The 22301-nt window shown below is 47.1% G+C and overlaps 1 protein-coding gene across 7 annotated transcripts in view; it reads right to left on the reverse strand.

Annotated features, from left to right (window-relative positions):
* LOC124483983 (lysine-specific demethylase 2B) overlaps window positions 1-22301 on the reverse strand; it is a 27803-nt gene continuing 5502 nt past the window's right edge. For 2 of the 7 annotated variants that reach the window (XM_047044612.1, XM_047044614.1), the window contains exons 7-21: window positions 21941-22034; window positions 20960-21113; window positions 20654-20769; window positions 18529-18655; window positions 17771-18183; window positions 17570-17656; window positions 10212-10460; window positions 9543-9686; window positions 9223-9309; window positions 8644-8997; window positions 7145-8250; window positions 6677-6840; window positions 5600-5761; window positions 4525-4743; window positions 1-1883 (exon numbers count right to left, since the gene is read on the reverse strand). In XM_047044612.1, coding sequence (XP_046900568.1) covers window positions 1702-1883; window positions 4525-4743; window positions 5600-5761; window positions 6677-6840; window positions 7145-8250; window positions 8644-8997; window positions 9223-9309; window positions 9543-9686; window positions 10212-10460; window positions 17570-17656; window positions 17771-18183; window positions 18529-18655; window positions 20654-20769; window positions 20960-21113; window positions 21941-22034 — 3658 coding nt within the window. In that variant the 3' untranslated portion in view covers window positions 1-1701. Of the gene's footprint in view, window positions 1884-2405; window positions 2565-4524; window positions 4744-5599; window positions 5762-6676; window positions 6841-7144; window positions 8251-8643; window positions 9007-9222; window positions 9310-9542; window positions 9687-10211; window positions 10461-17569; window positions 17657-17770; window positions 18184-18528; window positions 18656-20653; window positions 20770-20959; window positions 21114-21940; window positions 22035-22301 lie in introns of all 7 variants that reach the window. The other 5 variants (XM_047044609.1, XM_047044613.1, XR_006957935.1 and 2 more) reach the window with 4 other exon arrangements.

Here is a 22301-nt window from a genome sequence, read left to right on the forward strand (position 1 = left end):
AACTGGGATCTTTGTATTTTGGAATGTTAAACTTTTTATTTTGGTAACTAAAAGAAAATGATTTACTAGATTTAATAAAATACTGTGCATTAAACCAGTAAGCTAAAATCTTGCTCTTTTGATTTCATGCTCACCTCCAGTTTGGATTTCCTGTCCATGAAAGTACAAAGCAAATTATTGTATATTATTTTGCATAGATAGTGCCTATGTAACTCAAAAAAAAAAAAAGTCTGTGCCATGTAGCTAACAATATTCACCCATATTTCAGCAACGCATTCAAATATATAATTCTTAACATATTTATTTCAGTGTAAAAAACAGTAATATATATTCCAACATACAAACTTATTTCCCAGGTTGTTAACATATTGCACAGAATGCTTAAAACATAAAGGACCAACATGACAACAAATGACCAAATGTAGAGTTTAACACTGAGATTAAAAGTCACATTCAATTTTTTCCTCTGAACTTACACATTATTGTAAATGCTATTAAAACCAGTCACTAGTACTAAAATATAACAGTAAAGGTTAGACATAATGACTGAAATTCTAATATAAAACATAGCTTTATCAAATCTTTGATACTTTTCAACCCCGTTCCATACATTTTTACAGCATCATATCCATTTATGTAAATTACACTAGTACTTGGAGGGAGAACTGAATAGAAGCATGTCCTTCATGGTATGAATGATAACTCTTTGTGATATCCTTCATGGTATGAATGATAACTCTTTGTGATATCCTTCATCATGGTATGAATGATAACTGTTTGTGATGAGGCAGAATGCTCCACTGCAGCATGCACGGGGTTGTCAAATCACTTCTGGAAAGAACTTACAAACACATTGCGTTGGGAATTTAAATTTCACTGAACAATTTCCGTTTGCTATAGACGCATTATGGCTACTGTAGAAAAACAACAGCATCCATGCATGTCAAACAGTGCAAAACGTGTTTTCGGATATTATGAAACCAAAGTGATAATAGTTGTACAGAACATAGTCCTATGTAAAAGCATTAAGTACCTGTGTACAAAACATCAACTTCAAACGAATTATCACAAATAAATAAAATGTAAAACACTCAAATGCACAAGCGATGAGTTGAAATGGTATAAACCTGTGGAGGGCGTCTGCATCAGAGGGATCAAGAGTAAACAGAGATGTTGATATAGAATATTGTCAAATGTTACAGTTCTGTACATTAGTGCATTCAACGCTGCACATAAAAGTATGAAACACTTTCTGATACAAAAATATTTCAGTATAATGCATTAAGACTGCATTTTAACATAGGGAACATGAACCACCAAAACATAAATCCTGTGTCTACACACATTTCGTTAAACAGTCCATTAGGTACAAAAACAATAGCTTTAAATGGTGCAAATGAGGGGGGGAAAAACCACACTGGAACCACATAATGAAACATGCTTTGACAAATTTCACATAAGGCTGGATGTCAAAACAGCCTTCCTGGCTGAAAATGTTGTTTTGGAGGAAATAATTATATTTTTACTTGAGCAGCATGTGAACTCTATTATGACACAGCACATTCTACAGCAACATCCACTTCCGGTCTCCTCAGTTCTCTAAGCTTCCAAGGTCAGTTTGTTTTGTGACACTTCACATCCACAAATGTAACCCCAGCAGGGTGGAGTCGAGCCAGTGCTTACAGTGATCCTAGATGTCCACTAGCTGAGCTTCTGCAGCAGTTTCTCCTCCAGCAGTCCAAACTGCACGCTCACAGACATCTCTGCTATGAACTGTTCACAGCCCTCCCTGGTCACCTGCTTGCAGTAGCGCAGGTCGATATGACAGATGCTGCCACAGCGCTTGAAGTAGGTCAGAGATTGGTCCGTAACGCGGTTACACACTGCAGAGAGAGAGAGGGAGACAGGTGGAGGTTAACACTGCAGAGAGAGAGAGAGAGAGAGAGAGAGAGAGGTGGATGTTAACACTGCAGAGAGAGAGACAGGACTAGGCTCAGACAGCAGCACAGAGAAACAGCAGACATCGAACAGACACAGGCTCTTAAACAGTGTTCATCGATCCTTCATATGATACACAGGATGTAAGACTCAAAGACCTCGCTAAGCATGTCAGGATCTTGTTCATCCAGGGGTCACCTCCACCAGCCCCATCTCCAGCCCCACCTCCAGCCCCACCTCCAGCCCCACCTCCAGCCCCTCCACCAGCCCCACCTCCAGCCCCTCCACCAGCCCCACCTCCAGGCCCACCTCCAGCCCCACCTCCAGGCCCATCCTTCAGCCCCACCTCCAGCCCCACCTCCAGGCCCACCTCCAGGCCCACCTCCAGGCCCACCTTCAGCCCCACCTCCAGCCCCACCTCCAGCCCCACCTCCAGGCCCCATCTCCAGGCCCACCTCCAGGCCCACCTCAAGCCCCTCCTTGAAGCTCTCGGTTCAGTGAGTGACAGCGAGGCCTTGTTTGTGGAACTGCCACAGCGCTTCATCCCACTATGTGTCTGATGTTTATTGATCCAACCTCTCCCAGCACGGCAGCGCCCTCAGCGACGAGCAGAGTCTTCATGCTCCCTGGAGACAAGCAGTGCCGGGGCCTTTCACTGTAAACTCGATTTTTTTTTACTTAATCCCAGAACTCCCTCGACAGCGTAACGCAAACAGATACGACGAGCTTCTTATTGGTATCCCGGGGACTGCTTTACCAGTTCATAGGAAGCACACATTTCCCCCGAGGGCGCAATTTGATATTCATAAAAACGCCTAAGCCTGATGTTGTTAACACGTTTAGAGACTGCTTCATTCGGAATGCAGACATACCAGCTAAATGGGTTAGAGATGCATAAAGCAATTACGAAGGAGCAAAATATTTTTTTAAAAGCAAATGATATTACAAGTACTATATCAGTAATTAATACTGTTGTGAAGACATCTTCCTAAACAATTCAGTTACAAAAAAATATGTCTAAACAATAAAATTACAAAGCAACAGACAAACTCCTTTCCTGTTCTTCGAGCGGCGGGGGGAGGGGAGGTGTGTGTGTGCATGTGCATATATATCTGGGTGTGTGTTTATATAAATATATATCTGGGTGTGTGTTTATATAAATATAAAACTGGGTGTGTGTTTATATAAATATAAATCTGTGTGTGTGTGCATGTGCATATATATCTGGGTGTGTGTTTATATAAATATAAATCTGGGTGTGTGTTTATATAAATATAAATCTGGGTGTGTGTTTATATAAATATAAATCTGTGTGTGTGTGCATGTGCATATATATCTGGGTGTGTGTTTATATAAATATAAATCTGGGTGTGTGTTTATATAAATATATATCTGGGTGTGTGTTTATATAAATATATATCTGGGTGTGTGTTTATATAAATATATATCTGGGTGTGTGTTTATATAAATATAAATCTGTGTGTGTGTGCATGTGCATATATATCTGGGTGTGTGTTTATATAAATATATATCTGGGTGTGTGTTTATATAAATATATATCTGGGTGTGTGTTTATATAAATATATATCTGGGTGTGTGTTTATATAAATATATATCTGGGTGTGTGTTTATATAAATATATATCTGGGTGTGTGTTTATATAAATATATATCTGTGTGTGTGTGTGTGTATATATATATATATATATATTAGAGCTGTCAAAAGATTAAATTATTTAATCGCGATTAATCGCATTAATGTCATAGTTAACTTGCGATTAATCTCAATTAATCGCACATTTGTATCTATTTTAAATGTCCGTTGATTTATTTTTCATCCATTCTTTTTTCAACTTGTAATGCTCTTATCGACATGGAAAAGTGGTTCGGATTGCTTCGTGCAAATGTATTTTTTTTTTTTATTGAAAACAACATTGCAATCGCCTGGCTTTGACGAGCAGGCGGAGAATTCGCATCAGCTGTGTGCTTGGCTGTGTGCCATCAAAATTATATTTTCGACTCCACGACGTGCTGCGATGATAGCTCATTCCCTCCGCCTCAGTTCACAACGACAGAACACACTGATCACTTTGGTCTTGTCAATGGAACCATTTGGCAACCTTTTAAAAGTAAACTTTCCATTCAGAATCTTATTGGCATCCATTTCGGCGTCTGGCGCTGGCAATAAACTCAAAACATAACGTTAGCCTACTACCAGAGAATGTCTAATATCCGTAAACGGGCTCTGCTACGACTGTTTAGCCGGCTCGCAAGCCCAAACAAGTGGGTGTGGCGTGCCTGTTGTTTTGTTTCCGGTCTAGCTAGATCCGATGTGGTATTGTAGTTTTTCTAACGTCAGTGGTTGTTGCAACAGAATGTGAAAAAAAACTACAAAGTTTGCTAGGTCAAAAAGAGCGTTAATCGCGCAATAAAAAAATTGACGCCGTTAATTTGGGTTTGCGTTAACGCCGTTTATAACGCGTTAAACTGACAGCACTAATATATATATATGTGTATGTGTGTATATATCTGTGTGTGTGTGTGTGTATATATATGTGTGTGTGTGTTGCTCGTTCCGGTCCCTCACCTGACAGGTTGACGTCGGTGAGCGAGTCCCGGGTGGTGGTTCCGGCGGTGGTCAGCAGGTTGACCGACTGGTCCGTCACGTGGTTACAGTAGCTGAGGTCCAGCCGGGAGAGCAGGGGCATGGAGCGGATCAGGAGGTGCAGGGACGCGTCCGTGATGTCCAGCCCCGACAGGCGGAGGTCCACCACGTTCCGCAGCTTACTCCTGTTGTCCAGCTGACCTGGGAGAGGGGGAGAGAAAGAGGAGGGGAGAGAGAGAGGAGGGGAGAGAGAGAGGAGGGGAGAGAGAGAGGAGGGGAAAAAGAGAGAGAGGGGAGAGAGAGAGGAGGGGAGAAAGAGAGAGAGGGGAGAGAGAGAGGAGAAAGAGAGAGAGAGAGAGAGAGAGAGAGAGAGAGAGAGAGAGAGAGAGAGAGAGAGAGAGAGAGAGAGAGAGAGAGAGAGAGAGAGAGAGAGGAGGGGAGAGAGAGAGAGGGGAGAGAGGAGGGGAGAAAGAGAGAGAGGGGGAGAGAGAGAGGAGGAGAAAGAAAGGTAGGGGGGAGAGAAGGAGAAAGAGGACAGAGGGATAGAGAGGGAGTAAAAACAATGGCGAAAGACAGATGGGGGAGAAAAAAAAAGAGAACGAGAGAGAAAAAAACAAAGATGTAAAACGACAGGGCGGACAGAGAGAGAAAGGGGGGAAGTAAGAGAAATGAGAAAGAAAGGAGAGAACGCTCGTATAAGATCTCTTGATATGAATTACTATAAGTCACAAAGGGCAAGTAGGAAACCTTCACCAGCTTGTCTTCATGGTTATCTTCTTAAGCAGCCTACTTCATGGTTATCTTCTTAGGTAGCCTACTTCATGGTTATCTTCTTAGGCAGCCTACTTCATGGTTATCTTCTTAGGCAGCCTACTTCATGGTTATCTTCTTAGGCAGCCTACTTCATGACTCATGGTTGAAAATGAAGCGTGTACCCTAAGTAGAGCTTAGTGAAGGCTTGACCACAGGGGGGCACCAGAGAGCCTGATTACAGTGTTCATCCAGTATCCATGCTGAGTCTAGGTACAGGGAGTGGGGGTGCGTGTGAGGGGGGTACCTGGCCTGTGGTCTGTCGGGGGGGACAGCAGGTCTCTCATCTGGGCGTCTTTGAGCCCCTCCACCCACTGGACGTCCAGGGTGCGGAGCAGGGGGCAGCTGGAGGTGCACAGGGCTGACACGGCCACCCAGGAGCAGCCCGACAGGAGCAGCACCCGCAGACCTGACACACACACACACACGAGGAAGGAAGCATGCACACACACATAAGCATGTACGCACACACATGCAGACACACACAAACACATTTTCATTAATTTAGGAGGTGCTTTTATCCAAAAGCAACATGAAACAACTGAAAGCAACATACAACATAAGAAAATCCAAAGATCAGAAGATCACTTTACCAGCCACAGTGGAACGGTAACAGCAATAACATCTTAACACAGTGCAACAAAATCTCTTACAGACACACACACACACACGGCCAGCTGATACAGCCTCTGTAGTGGCCGTGAAACCTTCCACTACAGCCCCTCAGCTCTGAGAGAGCCTAACCTTAAACATGAACTGGCCTCACCATCTGGTACCTCTCTCTAAGAAGCTGTAAATACCACACTTCCTTATTAATGTAAACACTCTTAAATTAACCTGAGGGTGCGAAACAAACAAATAACAGCATTAACTATGCAAATGTGATTTGAGTCACCGCAGAATCCTGGATGGAGATAGATAAGTGACAAAAGAAATCCTGTGAAAGACTGAGGTCCCTGGGGATGTCATTATCTGTGCTGAAAGCCTTCACTGAAACCAGCTCCATATCACTGGGCTCAGCAGAGACAAGAAAACCACACATCCTAATTTCATTAACCTCATTTTTTAAATATCTTTGATAATACGTTTTATAATAAATAATACATTATGACTATAAATACATATATAAATATATATATATATCATAATCACATGAATAAATATAAACAGTGTGTGTATGAAAAAATATATATATATACACACATACAGTGTGTGTGTATATAAATATGTATACATACAGTGTGAGTGTGTATTTATTTATGTGATTATTGAATTATTGATGGACCAGCCTGGTAGGACTTGCTGGGTTGGGACCAGAACCCACCTGGTAGCCTGTTTATGATCCAGCTCAGCTGCTTCTTCGAGATGTTGGTCCAGCTGAGGTCCAGAACCACCGGCTGCCTCCGGATGATTCCGCTCAGCATCAGAGGGGTGATGGACTTGCAGCGGCTGAGGTCGATGCGCTTCCACAACCTCTTGTCACAGCACCTGGGAGAGGCAGTGTCACACACCATCACATCAGTGACAGACAACATTACACACACACACTACAGACATCATCATCATCTACACCACCACTTCTACCGACACCATCACCCACATTACTTTATCTTTAAATAGACAAGTCGACTCTCTATATGCACTACTTGTATGACACGGATAAAAGCTAAACTAATAAAAACGGAAATGCATTGTGATTAGATGAATCAGGAATTCAGTACAGCATTCCATCAGAACATGCCATATAAGGTCGCAGGCCCTCGGCCGATGAGAACTGCCGTGTCACACTCACCATCTGTTCCAGGTCTTGCAGATGCACATGCAGACACACAAGTCTCTGTGGCTCAGCTGAGCAAACACCGCCATCCACACCTCCCTGCTCATCACATGGGTCTGTCCGTCATCCAGCGGCAGCCTATCAGGAGGAGGGCTGATGGGAGGGGGCCGGATCACATGGCGTTCCATCTGGATGCACTTGGGGGGCGACCGACATGGGGGGGGTCGGGGGCATATGGGGGTGATTGGGGGACTGCGGTTCCACCCCAGTGGGGTGAGCTCGTGGGGGGTCCCGTTGACCCCCCGACCCCTAGGGTGGAGCCAATCTCCGAGGTCGCTGCTGCCGTTGTTGAGCGGCCTCCTGGGTTTAGGCTCCTCCCCCTCGCTCTCCGGCTCTATCTTCACAGGCCTGTGGTTCTGATTGGTCGGACGGTCCTCACTCTTCAAAGGCCGACGAATCGGATTGGCCAGGCCATCCTCGGTCTTTAGCAACCTGCGATTGTGATTGGTGCTCGAGTCTTCTGTTTTGAGCGGTCGACGATTCTGATTGGCCGGTGAGTCCTCCGTCTTTGGCGGTCTTCGGTTGTGATTGGCTGGGCTGTCCTCTGTCTTAAGAGGCCTGCGGTTCTGATTGGCCAAACAGTTCTCGGTCTTTTGGATCTCCAGGTTAAGCTCCTTGCTCAGCTCCTTGCTCAGCTCCTTGTTGGGGAGGCGTCGCCGTTGCTGTCGAGCCTTCAGCTGGGCGGGGCTCTTCTCCTGGGCATCGCTCGATTCGCTGCTCGGTCCGGCACGAGGAGAGCTTGAAGATGATTGGTCGCTTTCCCTGGTCGCAGAGGTTCTGAGTAGGGGATTCAAAACAGTCTTGGCTTTCTCCTCTACTCCTCTGTCTTTCTCTGGTGTTGTTTCTTCCTCTTCCTCCTCCTCCTCCTCTTCTTCCTCCTGCTCTTCCTCCTCCTCTGGTTCCTCCTCGTTTTCCTCCTCTTCCTCCTCTTGTTTTTCCTTGACGGCTAACCTTCCCAGAGTAAACCTGTCCTCCTCTTCATCGTCTTCATCTTCCATCTCTGTCTTGATTGGCCGGTGCATTTTGACAGATAAAGGATCCTCAGGCTTTATAGGCTTCTTCTGTGAAAGAACATGAAGCAGAAATGACTATTGAGTGGAATAAATCATGCATTGAATATTCCAATCAAATTGGTAAATAACAGAATAAAAAAAGAAAAGATCAGAATATATACACACACATACAGCTTGGAAAATTTGTGTCCACGAGATGAAAGACTGCACCTTTTTCTTTTCTTTCCAAAAACTTTGAGGAGGAACCTTTTGAGTGAAGAACAGAAGGGTTCAATTTAAGCGGTCACTGCAAGTTAAACCCTTCTGTTCCTCACTCAAAACTTTCCTTATCTAATAATTTGGAAAAGAAAGAAAAAGGTACAGTCTTTCATCTCTTAATTCTGTCCAGAGCTGTATGTCTAGTCAAATCTAACAAATACACATTTTTCAGGGACTTCCCACCTTTTTCTTTACGACGACAGGTTCGTCGTTGATGTCAAACAATTTCCTCTTTTTCCTCAAGGGGTTGTCCTCAGGCTTGGTCCGGGGCATACCATCCAGACACAGCTTGGTCCGGGGCATACCATCCAGACACAGCATGGGGGGGCGTTTCTTGGGGGGCTCCTCCGCCAACTTCCTCTTGGGGGCTTCCTCCCGCTCCAGCTTCCTCTTGGTGGCTATCGCGGCGGTACCGGTCGGCGCCGCGGGCGCCGCGGGCTGGTCAGGCTCCTCCTTGATGTCGCGGGCCAGCCGGGGCTCCTTAAGTAGAGACCCTGGAAGGTTGGACGCGTATTTGAACCCTGGTCCTCTTTTTTGCTTGACAGCCAAAAGGGGAGAAAACAAGGAGAGACAACTTTATACCTTTTGCCATTTGGTTTTCGGGGACACTGTAGCCAATGCTAATAGCTTGGTAGGCTGGCCAACCATGAGCTATAAAAAACAAGGTAGGCTAACCAACCGTGAGCTATTAACCTTAAGTGTTTCAGCCCGGTGAACAGGTGGTATGCTAGTCTGTGAATAGACAACCACGTAGATGCTTACTTTCCCCGTTTTCCCTGCATGGTTGCACTTTGGACACTCCCAGCAGTTTGGCAACTCATCGTTGACGACTCCGCCAGAGTCTTTCACCTGTGGAGACCAGGAGAGCAAAGAGTCTAAATGAGGGCATAGAAGTGATGAAGAGAAACTCTAAACAAAAATTTCTAGTTTCTAGAATCAAATTTCATGCAGTCCTTTTTTTGTTTTTGTTTTTTTTTTAACGAGGGATGTCAGAGAGTTTCACAGCTACTTACAGAACAGCGTGGGAAATACAGAGACTAAATATATAAAAATAAAATAAAAAAATAAACACTTTATTTGACCTTGAGGCAGGCAGGATGGACTATCTCGTTGCAGATGGAGCACTCCATGAGCATGAGGTTAAACTTGTCGTCCTCGTCCTCCACCGTGTCCTCCTTCCCGGCCTCTCCACAGACGAGGCAGACGGCAGTGTGGGGTAGCACCGGCTGGGGGGGGGGGGGGAGGGCAACAGCACATCAGCACCACCAGCCTCACCTACACTTTTACAGACACCAGTGTTCTTCTACACTTCATGTTGATGATCTAAGTACTCTTGAACCCTACACACACACAGGATGCATTCCAATACCCATACTACCTGGTAGGTATTAAATATATTCTGTCTGTCCCATACTACCATACTATTTAGTATGCCTCAAAAAGATACATAGGACTTCAAGATCTAATACCAGTATATGGTTTGTCTAATACAGTACACCAACAATACCAGGATGTCTTACTACAGGAATCAGGTGGCTGAGCGGTTAGGGAATCGGGCTAGTAATCAGAAAGTTGCTGGTTCGATTCCCAGCCGTGCCAAATGACGTTGTGTCCTTGGGCAAGGCACTTCACCCTACTTGCCTCGGAGGTAATGTCCCTGTACTTACTGTAAGTCGCTCTGGATAAGAGTGTCTTGACTAAAATGACTAAAATATAAAATCTTTTATAGTGCCCCCTGGGGAGAGACCTACCGCGATGCACTGTCTCATGATGCAGGACTGCTTCATTCGGCCGGGCCCTCCGAACTTCTTCATGTCTTTGCAAAAGTGGCACTCTCCGCACTCGGTCCTCAGACACGCCTCGCACTTCCTGCAGCGCGTCCTCCTCCGCCGGGCGCCAGACGTGCTGCGGCTGGCCGACAGCTTCACCGCCGCCGCAGCCGCCGCCAACGAGGCGGGGGACGCCGCCATCTTGGGTTTGGGCCGGTTGACGGGCCGCTGCTGAGAAGACAGGAAGGGGAAGCAGGAACGGTTAAACCCAATTTCTACTAATGTCGCCAACACTTTTGAAAAAACTACTTTCTACTAATGTCGCCGACACTTTTGAAAAGCCTAATTTCTACTAATGTCGCCGACACTTTTGAAAAGCCAAATTTCTACTAATGTCGCCGACACTTTTGAAAAGCCCAATTTCTACTAATGTCGTCGACACTTTTGAAATGGTCGCCGATGAAAAAAAATGTTTTCGCTCAGACTGCTGCATTTATTCTTCGGCAAACAGTCACCTGTGCAAAAAGTTTGCGTTAGGTATGGTTACATTGTTAATGCTTTGTAGCCTAGGTGATCGATCGGAGAAACTGACAATTTTAATTTTTTACTATGTGACGACATCAGCGCCAGTAGAAATTTCTCCTGGTAGGCGACACTTTCAAGCGACGGTTAAAAGTGTCGACCGTGACGTCATTTCTGTCGCCGACCTTTTCAAAAGTGTCTGCGACCTAAGTATAAATTGGGCTTTAGGCGTCTGGAAGGATGGGGGAAGCTCGGTGGTAGAGCTTTTGCGTTTACATTTCTTCATTTAGCTTTTGACGGGACGATCATGACTCGGGCGGCTGTGGTCGTTATCTCCTGTTTAGAAGACACTGGTCACACCTGTCAAAACAGGCGACAACCTCTATGTGTTGGCTGCTGAGGAAAATCATTTTGTTGAGTCTGCCGCACAAACGCTGCCTGGTTTGTCAAATAGCATTGCGGCCATCTTGGATGGGCCTCACAGGCGTCACAGTTTGTCTACGACATATCGGCTATCAGACATCTAATTGAACGTTGTCTAAACAGAAGACGTTGTGCGTGTATTAGCGTCAACAGTGCCACGGCGTTGCTGCCCAGGGAGATCAGAGAGCCCGAGGCAGCGTGGCTGCCAGAACGCCCTCCTTCCTCAGGAAAACATACACACAACCAAACAGGACATCTGCACTACATTAAGAACATAATATTTTTCTAACACAAATCATCCACAATTTAAGCGTCTTAGAAGCTCAGCTAAAGAGTAATTTGCGGCGTTTCCTTAGCAACGTGTACTGTGTACATCCAAACATTAACCACTTGAAGGCGTCGTTATGCAACGGACAGAGGGCATATGTTAAGAATGGGCTGTGAAATCCGATTGGAGGGTGGTGAGAGAGTTGTGAGGGAGGGGGGTGTCTTTGATGTTGATGCTTTCCATTTTTCAGTCTATTTCCTCCTGACAAAGTTTATTTTCCACTCTGATATTCTTGGCTCCAGGCCACAGGCTCAAACAATGGCTGTGTGTATCCTTGGAAAAAACACACACACACACACACACACTCACACATCCATGCACACACATGTACACACGCACACTGCACCAACACTCACACACAAACACATCACAGCTTATCAAGATGTAAAGTGCAGGAACAGGAACATTATGCATGGCCACCAAGAGCCAGAGGCAACTACCCACTGAGGCAAGCTGGTCTATATATGAACTCAACTCACCATCAGAGGGGACAATTCTCACACACTCCTACCCCAACACACACACACACCCCTCCCCATACACATGTACACTCCTACCCCAACACACACACTCCTACCCCAACACACACACACACACCCCAACACAGACACATACACTCCTACCCCAACACACACATTCCCACACACTCCTACCCCTACACACACACTCCCACACACTCCTACCCCTACACACACACACTCCTACACACCTGAGTTTAACTATGGTGATGACCTCCTGACAGAAGCACACAGCCTGTACCTAGGACACAGGTCACACTGTTCCCTGCCTAGAAACGACAGTGGACAACGCCTGTACCTCAGGAGGACGAGGCACAGACAGTCGACCAAACCGTAGCTAACTTTGCAGAGCTGTTTCCATGGCAATCGCCGAGGAGGGCATGTGTTCTAAATACACCGAGAGAGAGAGAGAGAGAAACAGAGAGATTGCTTTGCTATTGAGTACCCTGAAGTTGAATATATCAACTGGTATCCAGTCTAGTGTGCATGGTTTGCTGCAGGGACAAACTGTTTTTTATCTCTCTCCTCCCTGCTCCTTCGCTCTCCCTGCACCAACAGGAGCAGGTTCCGTCACGGCCAAAGCAAAAACCCTTTAGGTCATGAGAACGATATCAATATCTCAGGTGAGATGAGGAGGCGTTGTGAAATGAGTAGAATAGTGACGTCATCTCATCTCCACAGAGAAAGAGACGTTTGATGGAGATAAAAGGACAATGTGATCACTGTACAGTACTAGATTACTACAGGACAGTACTACTGCTAAGTGAAAAAATAAATAAAATGTAATCTAGTGTTGGTTACAGTAGTGAAGTGCAAGGTTAGATATTTCAGTACAGTACCAAGTTAGATATTCCAGTATAGTACTAGATTAAATATTTCAGTACAGAACTGTGCTAGGTAAGATAAAGAAAGTAGAGTACAGTACTAGGTTATATATTTCGGTACAGTACTAGGTAAGATAATACAGAACAGTATAGTACAGTAGTGAGTTAGACAGTACAGTACATTAAGTACTGGGTACACTGCTGGCTGACAGCAACAGTCCGATGAGCTCCCTGTGGCAATATCAGCACTGCAGATTCCTCTAACATCAGCATAGCAACAGCTCCACTGTTCGCTCCTCTGACACACAGAGGACTGGAACCAATAGGAGCTTCAAATACACACTCAGTCCAAGCCAGAGGAGGATGCCCTCCATCTCTGGACACGTCAGGACCTCTCGGGAAGTCTTTACTGTGGTGAGTGGACACCTGACTGAGTGGAAGAACTGGGGGAGGGGGGTTGAGGAGATCCAGACGAGACAGATTAAAGGGTTATTGGGGGCGGGGATGGGTAATCTGGGAGGGAGGGGGAGGTTCTGGGGGTCTCTGTTGGGATTACAGACTGACAAGTCTGTAAGAGAGCCAGAGAGAAAAAAAGCTAAACAAAACAAAAACAAACTAGGTTGTCTTTTTTTTTGTTGTTGTTGTTGCTTGTCTCTCTTTACCTCCTGAACCTTCAGGTTCACCAGAGGCCTTCTGGAGGAGCTCTCTAGGACCCTGGGAGCTACAGAGCCAGCATGACAAGTTGGTGTGTGGTAGGGCCTTCTGAGAGGACCGCGGTGGCAGCAAGCTGGTGTGTGGTAGGGTCTTCTGAAAGGACCGCGGTGGCAGCAAGCTGGTGTGTGGTAGGGTCTTCTGAAAGGACCGCGGTGGCAGCAAGCTGGTGTGTGTGTGGTAGGGTCTTCTGAAAGGACCGCGGTGGCAGCAAGCTGGTGTGTGTGTGGTAGGGTCTTCTGAAAGGACCGCGGTGGCAGCAAGCTGGTGTGTGTGTGGTAGGGTCTTCTGAAAGGACCGCGGTGGCAGCAAGCTGGTGTGTGTGTGGTAGGGTCTTCTGAAAGGACCGCGGTGGCAGCAAGCTGGTGTGTGTGTGGTAGGGTCTTCTGCGTATCAGAGTTTAGTGTTGTGTTCATGACCTGTACCAGAGCTGTGAGACCACTGCAGAGCGTGCCCGACTGGCAGAACCCAGCCTGCAGCAGGACAAGCTGTGCTGTCGTAGGCTGGATCAGCACCACAGGCAACCCACTGGGACTCTGGAACACCTCAACCGCAGAACATAACAGCCCATAATAACCCACAGTCGGGGGGGGGGGGGGAGGGGGGGAGAATGTGTCGCTTTGTTTTAGGTTCACCCAAAGCGACGTACGTGGGGGCGTTTCAAACCTGCGACCTCTCGATCTGCAGCCAGAGAACCTACCACTGAGCTATTACTCAAAATATCACTGAACATACCATCAAAACCCATGGCAATGCAGAGAGCATGGTGAAGAGGACAGGTGAATTACAGCTGAGTCCAGAACTGATATATTCACACTCAAAGAGGAATAGCAGGAGATCTGAGCAGAGAACTAGAAAACCCTGATGCAGGGACGGAATGTAATATATTAAATGTATTTTTATTAAATGCAGAAGGACTAAGCATCAAGTACACTCTCCTTGTATTTGTTATATTAAATTAAGGATGGAAAAAAAATATGAATGCACTTGTCGTCCTTGACTTCCTGCCGTACTTTGCTTTGGATAAAAGCTTGTGCTAAATGAACCGAATGTGAATGTTAGGACAAGGGGATCCACATATGAAACACCCAGATTGGGTCTAAGAGAGAGCAGTGACCAACAACAACATTGTCTGTGCTACTTTTCTGTCTTCATTTAGAAGACGCTTTTAAACAAAGACACTTACAAGAGGGGATTCGAACCTGTGACCTTTTGATCTGCGGTCAAATTCTGTACCATTGAACTATACTGTACTCCAGCCATCATCCCCCATCTGCAGAGCAGAAACCTCCAGAACCGGGCCAACGTTATCCTGCTAAGGCATCAGTCTGGTGATCAGACACACACCAGCCAGCCATGCAGAGGAAACATCAAAGCAGAGGAGAGCATTCACATTCCCAGCAGTAAGGATAGGGACTGTATAATAATACAAATGTTGATTATTTTTCATCATCATAATTTCAAGTCTCACATATTCATTTAGCAGACGCTTTTATCTATAGCCACATAGAGCAGAGGGGGATTTTAACCTGTGACCTCTTAATCTGCAGTCAAATGTTCTAACCACTGAGCTACACCTTCCCTTGTCTCACCACCACCTTGTTCTCCTGAGGGATCAACAAGCACCATCAGGAGTTGTGTTTCTGTGTGCCACACAGCTGCCTGTGTGGCTGGAGGTGTGGCGTTCTGACTACTACGGTTCTAAACAAACACAATCCTCTCTGTCACCTCTCACTCTTTGTTTGTTTCTCAAACAGCTTCTCTTCTACCATCTAGATACGACACGTTTATTGATTCGGCTTTCAAAACACTCGACAGACGAACATGGATACGGTACATCAAAGACCACCAAAGCCCTTGTTCATAATACCATCGTAATGCATCTGTGCATGAGCCAACCTATCAAAAATTCATAACTCATTTGTAAGGCTTTGAAGATTTCGCAAACAGAATTCCTTTCTCTCTGGTCCAAGGGTTCTGGAGTGTTCGAAACAGAACCTTCTCCCACTGAGGGGGTTCTAGAACTATCTTAACAGAACACGAGGGCTCTAGAACTATCCAAACAAAACCTTCCTTCCCCCTGAGGGATTCTAGAACTATCTAATCAGAACCTTCTCCCACCTACACCTGGCGCACAACCAAGCACAGACTGCTAACCAATCTCACACAGCAAATGAACAAAAAAAAACGTACTGAAAAAAGAAGGAAAGACAGAAACACACATGGAAGGAAACCAGCCTTTTCCTCTCAGATGATTTATTTCCTCTCTGTCCCTGGCTCTGTTCCAAGCTGCTGAACCCCCCGCCCCCCCACCCCACCCCGCCCCCTCCAACCTCCAGCTCACCAACGGAGGATCAGCGTGCTAACCTGCTCAGCCTCCGAGTCGTAGTCTTCATCGTCGGCGCTCAGCGACATGGCCATGGCTATGGCTTCTCACACGGCGTTCAGAGAGCAGCACAGTGACATGGCTGCAGCCCCAGCCTCAGCCCCAGCCTCAGCCTCAGCCTCAACCCCAGCCTCAACCCTCCTACTGCTAATGCCACTACTGCTGTGTGCTGCTGCCTATTCTCCCCTCCAGCTCCTCCGCCTCGCAGTCAGAGGCGACACACACACACACACAGCGCGGCAGAGCAAGCTGTCTCATGAATATGGACCTATAAGCTCTGAGGGGGGGAGGGGCTTGGGGGAGGGAACGGTGGGAGGCGCCAGAGCCAATAAGAATGCTAAACATGTACGAGAATACAGGAGTGGGTGCGGAATCCCTCCAATGAGCAGAGAGAATGCACAGACAGGGCGGAGAAATTCATGAGAGTGAAGCCAATGGAAATCCAGATGGAGGTTTATTACAATCAGGACACAGAGGGTACAGCTGGTGTTAAAATGGTGGGGCGGGGTGGGGGCACAGTTCTACTATTAAAACCAAACACAAAGGAGACCTGCTATTGTGTCTCAGTCCCTGCTCTGTGTGGGACTAATCTGGTCTTCTGCCATCTGTTTACAGTATCTGGACTCCTTTGCTCTGCCTTTGCTCTGAGCAGTACTCCCAGATGCATTGTGGCTCCCCAGAGTCTACAAGTGTAGCAATTCAGACAGTACCAGACGATCCAAGAGCCTCACACTCATTGGATCATCACACAACAATGACAGATTCATCAAAGCTACCAGTCGTAAACATGATCCATCTGACCCATAAACAATACCCACATGAGCTATAATATACATTCCGGTGGTTTATGTAACACTTCCCTAAAATAGCACTGTGGGACGTTGACTTTGAGAAATGTAAAGTCCATATTATGAGCTCTGGGGTTGTAAGAGTGCTCAAGTGATAAGACCTTCAGCTGGATCTCTCTGTTAATGATCAACCTCTCCTAACAAGCTGGATGATGTCCAGCTGTGACGCCGAGGAGAGGAGAAGAGGAAGAGAGGACGAGAGGACAGAAGAGGAGAGGAGGAGAGGACAGAAGAGGAGAGGAGAAGAGGAGGAAAGGACGAGAGGACAGAAGAGAACAGGAGGAGAGGACAGAGGAGAGGATGAGAGAAGGAGAGGACAGAGGAGGAGAGGATGAGAGGAGGAGGACAGAAGAGGAGAGGAGGAGAAGACAAGGGAGGAGAGGAGAAGAAGACAGGAGAGGAGAGGAGGAGAGGAGAAGAAGACAGGAGAGGAGAGCCGCCAAGAAATGAACTGTATCTTATTATCCCCCCACACCCCCACCTTGTTAGTCAGCACTGCAGTCACTCTCATTCTGCAAATAAACCAACCTGGAGCTGAACAAACGACAGGGAGAGGATAGATATGAGGGGAGGGGAGGGGTGAGGAAAGGAAAGAGGCATGGTACTCGTACAGAAAGACAGGAAGAAAATATAAAAGAATACAGCAGAGCCCCTTGAAGACTGACCAAGGCCATTCAGAGGAGAAACACAGGACGCGTGAAAGTCCTTCCCCAGAACCTCTCACAGGTAGGTACTGTTACAGTGCAGATACAAACAGTTAGGTCCATGACTGGCTCTCACCTTGACACACTTCTTGGGCCAGCACACCACAGGAACTCCCGTGACGGCCATTTTGGGGTCATCGTCCGCATGTTCTTTCAGCACGACCTGGTAGGGAGAGAGACGCAAGGTTCAGTTAGAGAAAGGTCGAAACAGAAGCGTATACACGGACAAGTGTACTGTGGACTACCTGGAGCACATACTAAAGAGTGTGGTGTTCACCTTCATGTCATCCAGCAGGGCTTGTGGGTCCTCTATTCCCTCCGGGACACATTTCCTGTTCTCTGGAAGAGCCTCCAACTTCTCCACCAGGGCCCTCAGGCCCTTGAGTTCAAACTCTGTCAGGTGAGTCCACTTACTGGGGGACTCGGGCCCCGGGGAGCCCGAGGGGGTTTTGGGAGGCTCCGGAGGCTGGGATGAGGGGACACAACTGTCATCACAGTCACCGGACGACACGGTTGCTTTGAAGGGCTGAGGGCTGTTGGAGTCGTTTGGTTTACACTTTCCGTTGTCGGGAGAGTAGGGGTCATCCGGGGCGGATTCGTCCCGGGCTTGCGTCTCGTACGAGTCCTCGTCCAGGTCCTGGAGGGGCGAGGTGGAGGAGGGGCTGTCCATCCCCGGCTTGGGCTCCACGTCTGTGGAGAGGAGCAGGTTCACGGTCAGCAGGGTGACCCCGCTCAGGTAGACCGTTAGCAGGGTGGCCCCGCTCCGCTGCTGCCCTGTGGCGTTAGCAGTTAGCCTTCTCGCATTAGCATTCCTCCAGCCCGCCTCACGCATTGTCAGTCCCTGTCACACCGGGGCGCTTTTGAACGCCTGTGAGCAATACAGCCTCAATGACTCCAGTCACAGGTACTGCTACTTTTAAACGGTTAAACAATAAACATTCAATGACAGTAACATGGATTGGACAGTGAATAAACAGTGATATCTAGCGACGGGGCCAGTGCTCAAACAGCTCGGTAACGTTAGCCTCCTCTCACCCGTTAGCGGCGGTGGTCTGCGTAGCTCCTGGGAAAGGTGGCAGCGTTTGGTCAGGCAGTACACGTACCTCTCCAGCACGTACCAGCACATCTCATGGTAGAACGGGTAGCGGAACTTGGAGTGAACCTAAAAACGGGGGCATGGAAACCATCCAATCATAAAAGAGGGGCTTTTAAGTCGTCGTTTAATATAAATACAATATAAACACATGCCGTCTTCAAGGACACTTTAAGCAAAGGAAACATGCATATTTTTGCTGGGATGAATGGCTTAGCGGGATTAAGTGAGAAATGCAGAAAAATGCATACAGAGTCACTAAGACCACCAGATCAGACAAAGGTCACATGACGAATGAAAAGAAGGTACTCTTTCACCCACTTATACACATACACACACACATACTCACACATACACAGACAGATGACTCTTCAGGGACATCATCTTCAGAGGGAGCCTTGATATCTCTGAGATAGCTACAGTAGCATGATCTAGTTCTCTCTTTCAGTTGCAGAAACCGGAGCTATATTTACTTCACTAACATGATTTCACACAGATCAACACTTTCCAGAGTGATGATCCCTTTCTCTGGAGCGCCATCTCTGTCTGCGGGTGTAAAAATAGGTCTATCTCTCACACACACACACACACACACTCACACCACACACACCACACACACACAGCCCTAGGGACCACATGTTCCTTTCATTCTTCTCTTCCTCAAGAATCTAAAATAGTGCAGAGCTGGGTGCAAAGTTGACACTTGGCTTCAGCTATTTATCATAGCTTAGAAAAGCTCTATGCAAATTAGAGCTTTGAATATGTGCCTGCCATCGCACTGAAATAATTTCCCTCCACTTGTTACCGGGTAAGATGGCCTCTGTTGCTGTTGTTGCTACTGTCAGTGACTTGCCAATGCACATCGACATTTACCTTCTGTGATGAGACAGCACACAGACTGTTCTGCCAAATGGACACATCTATGAACGTCAACTGACAGTCAGTAACAATATTTGTATATTTATTATATTAAAAGTACTCTCCCTTATTGTAGCTAAATATCCAGGTCACACCACCTCAGACAGACTCTCCTTAGCTTGTGGAAACAAGACAAACAAATGCGTTCTGAATCCATGCTAGTAATAGTAATGCATTCATTTACAAGATGTTTTTATCCAAAGCAACGTGCGGGGGTGGATTTCAACCTGCCACCTCTTGATCTGCAGTAAATGCTCCACCAACGAGCTTCAAATCCTCACTGAGCTATACCCATCCTCATTGAGTTATACCCATCCTCACTGAGCTATACCCATCCTCACTGAGCTATAACCATCCTCACTGAGCTATACCCATTCTCACTGAGCTATAACCATCCTCACTGAGCTATAACCATCCTCACTGAGCTATAACCATCCTCACTGAGCTATAACCATCCTCACTGAGTAAGAATGGGTATAGCTCTTTCCTGTGGGATGTTGTTCAGACAGGAGCGGCCGATAATAAGACAGCAGCCCTTGTGATCTTCAGCCCTCGTAGCTCAGACAGGAACAACAAAAGCAGCATCCCCAGAACAACTTGTCCTTCAACATGAATATGGATTGGCCTCTTTAATAAAAGCTGGCGAGTGCAAATCCTACCTCGCTTGGCCATTTGCATTCAGAGTGCGTCTCTCTCTATTGCGCGCTAATGCAAATGACGGCGCTCTGGGCACTAGGCCCATTTCTGAGGAAAACCCATTAGGCCTGCCTGCCTCACCACCAAGAGGCTCTCGGCTTCTGAAGGACAGGTGATGGGTGAGGACAGGACAGCCTGGGGCTAGGCTGGGGGTCTAGGGGCTGGATGAGGGGAGGACAGGCTGGGGCTAGGCTGCTGTCTAGGGGCTGGATGAGGGGAGGACAGGCTGGGGCTAGGCTGCTGTCTAGGGGCTGGATGAGGGGAGGACAGGCTGGAGCTAGGCTGCTGTCTAGGGGCTGGATGAGGGGAGGACAGGCTGGAGCTAGGCTGCTGTCTAGGGGCTGGATGAGGGGAGGACAGGCTGGAGCTAGGCTGCTGTCTAGGGGCTGGATGAGGGGAGGACAGGCTGGGGCTATGCAGGGGTGTTGGGGCTGCAGGTGGGACAGCACCAACCTTGGTCCTGTTCTCTATCTCATAGATGCTAAGCTGCATGGGGATGTTGAAGCTGTGCAGTATATTTCCTCCAAACACCAGCGTGTCTTCGGGGGTGTAGACGGCGTGGATCCAGCCTGCAACAGGTACAAGACGACACAGAACACGTTCAGAGGCAGGCAACGCCCATTAAACACACACACACACACTCAGCCTGTCAGACGTGCTGACACGTTAGGCTGGACCTGAGTCTTCAGTCAGCTACTGAGCTGACAGTAGCTATACCCAGTCGCTAGTTCCCCCTGAAAAACCCCCATGTGGTCTCACCTGAGGGGATGAAGAAGGTGTAGCCCTGCTTGAGTTCCACTCTCTGGCACCCGTCAGCACGGTCTCCCAGGAAGACGTCGCTCTGTTTGCCAGACAGGGCCCAGTCCTCGTACAGTGCAAGGTTGTGAGCCGTGGGGGGCACCAGCCAAAACACCTAGCACAGAACACAGGAACCTCATGAGCACAGATAGTAGGGGTGGGAATCTTTTGGTACTTCACGATTTGATTCAAATCGATTCTTGGGGGTCAAGATTCGATAAAAAAATCGACAAAAAAACATAATTAAAAAGAATGTGTTTCACATAAATTTGGGAATGGATCTGAATCGCTAACAGACTGAATCGTGATTCAAATGTGAATCGATTTTTTACCCCACCCCTAACAGATAGCTGCATCGGGAGAATCTTTTAATCTTACCGTGCAGGGAAGGCGGTTGGTTCAGAAACAGCTTGCTGAGTCATTCAGATAACAAGTCGTGCCGTCCTAACTTTTATTTGCCTCATCCATCCCTGACGTTCGCTGATGTTGTGATGTTTCTGCCTCTCTGTTTCTATTTGGTTTACGTTTATTTATTTTATTCATTTGAGCAAACGGTTTTATCCAAAGTGACACTCAAATGGTGAGTATAGAAAGTACAGCAGAAAAAACTAAGATTCAAATCGTAGAGTTCCAACAGTATTTTGGTCAGAGTCAAGGTCTGTATTATTTACCAGGCGCAGTGCAGAGTCACCACAAGCTAGAATCATGCGGTCTGTAGAAGTCCCAAACACAAAGAGCCGCAAGAGTCCTGCTCCATGACCCCCCCCCCCCTCACACACACACATACCCCCCCCCCCCCCCCCCACACACACACACACACACACACGGCAAACAAGAAGCGAGTGCAGATGAAATAAACCTGTATTAGAGAACCCATTCCTCAAACCAGCCTGTAGAGAGACCACGACAAGGGAAGGACATTCAGGAGCGACTGCGACTCACCTTCCCTCCCTTGAAAACGTGATACCAGACTGACGTGCCGCCGAAGTCGATGTGGAAGTCCGTGTAGCAGCCCTTGACGCTCATCAAGCAGTACCTACGGTACCGGAACGGCACCGGGACGGAGAAGTAACGTTAGTGAGAACGTGAGTCACTATGAGCCCCACCCCAAGGAACCGAATCATCTGGGTTTGTCCACAGATCCACATCCTGCGCTATGTGGAACTGAAGGCAAGCACAGACATAAGGATGAGTAGGCCTTCTATGTCACTGGCTGTATGGGTTGGATTATTCTTTTATTGTTTAGCTGATGCTTTTATCCACAGCAACATACAATAGTGCATGTAGGAAGTACAGTAGGAGA

Source organism: Hypomesus transpacificus, chromosome 22, assembly GCF_021917145.1.
Source record: "Hypomesus transpacificus isolate Combined female chromosome 22, fHypTra1, whole genome shotgun sequence".
Lineage (NCBI taxonomy): Eukaryota > Metazoa > Chordata > Actinopteri > Osmeriformes > Osmeridae > Hypomesus > Hypomesus transpacificus.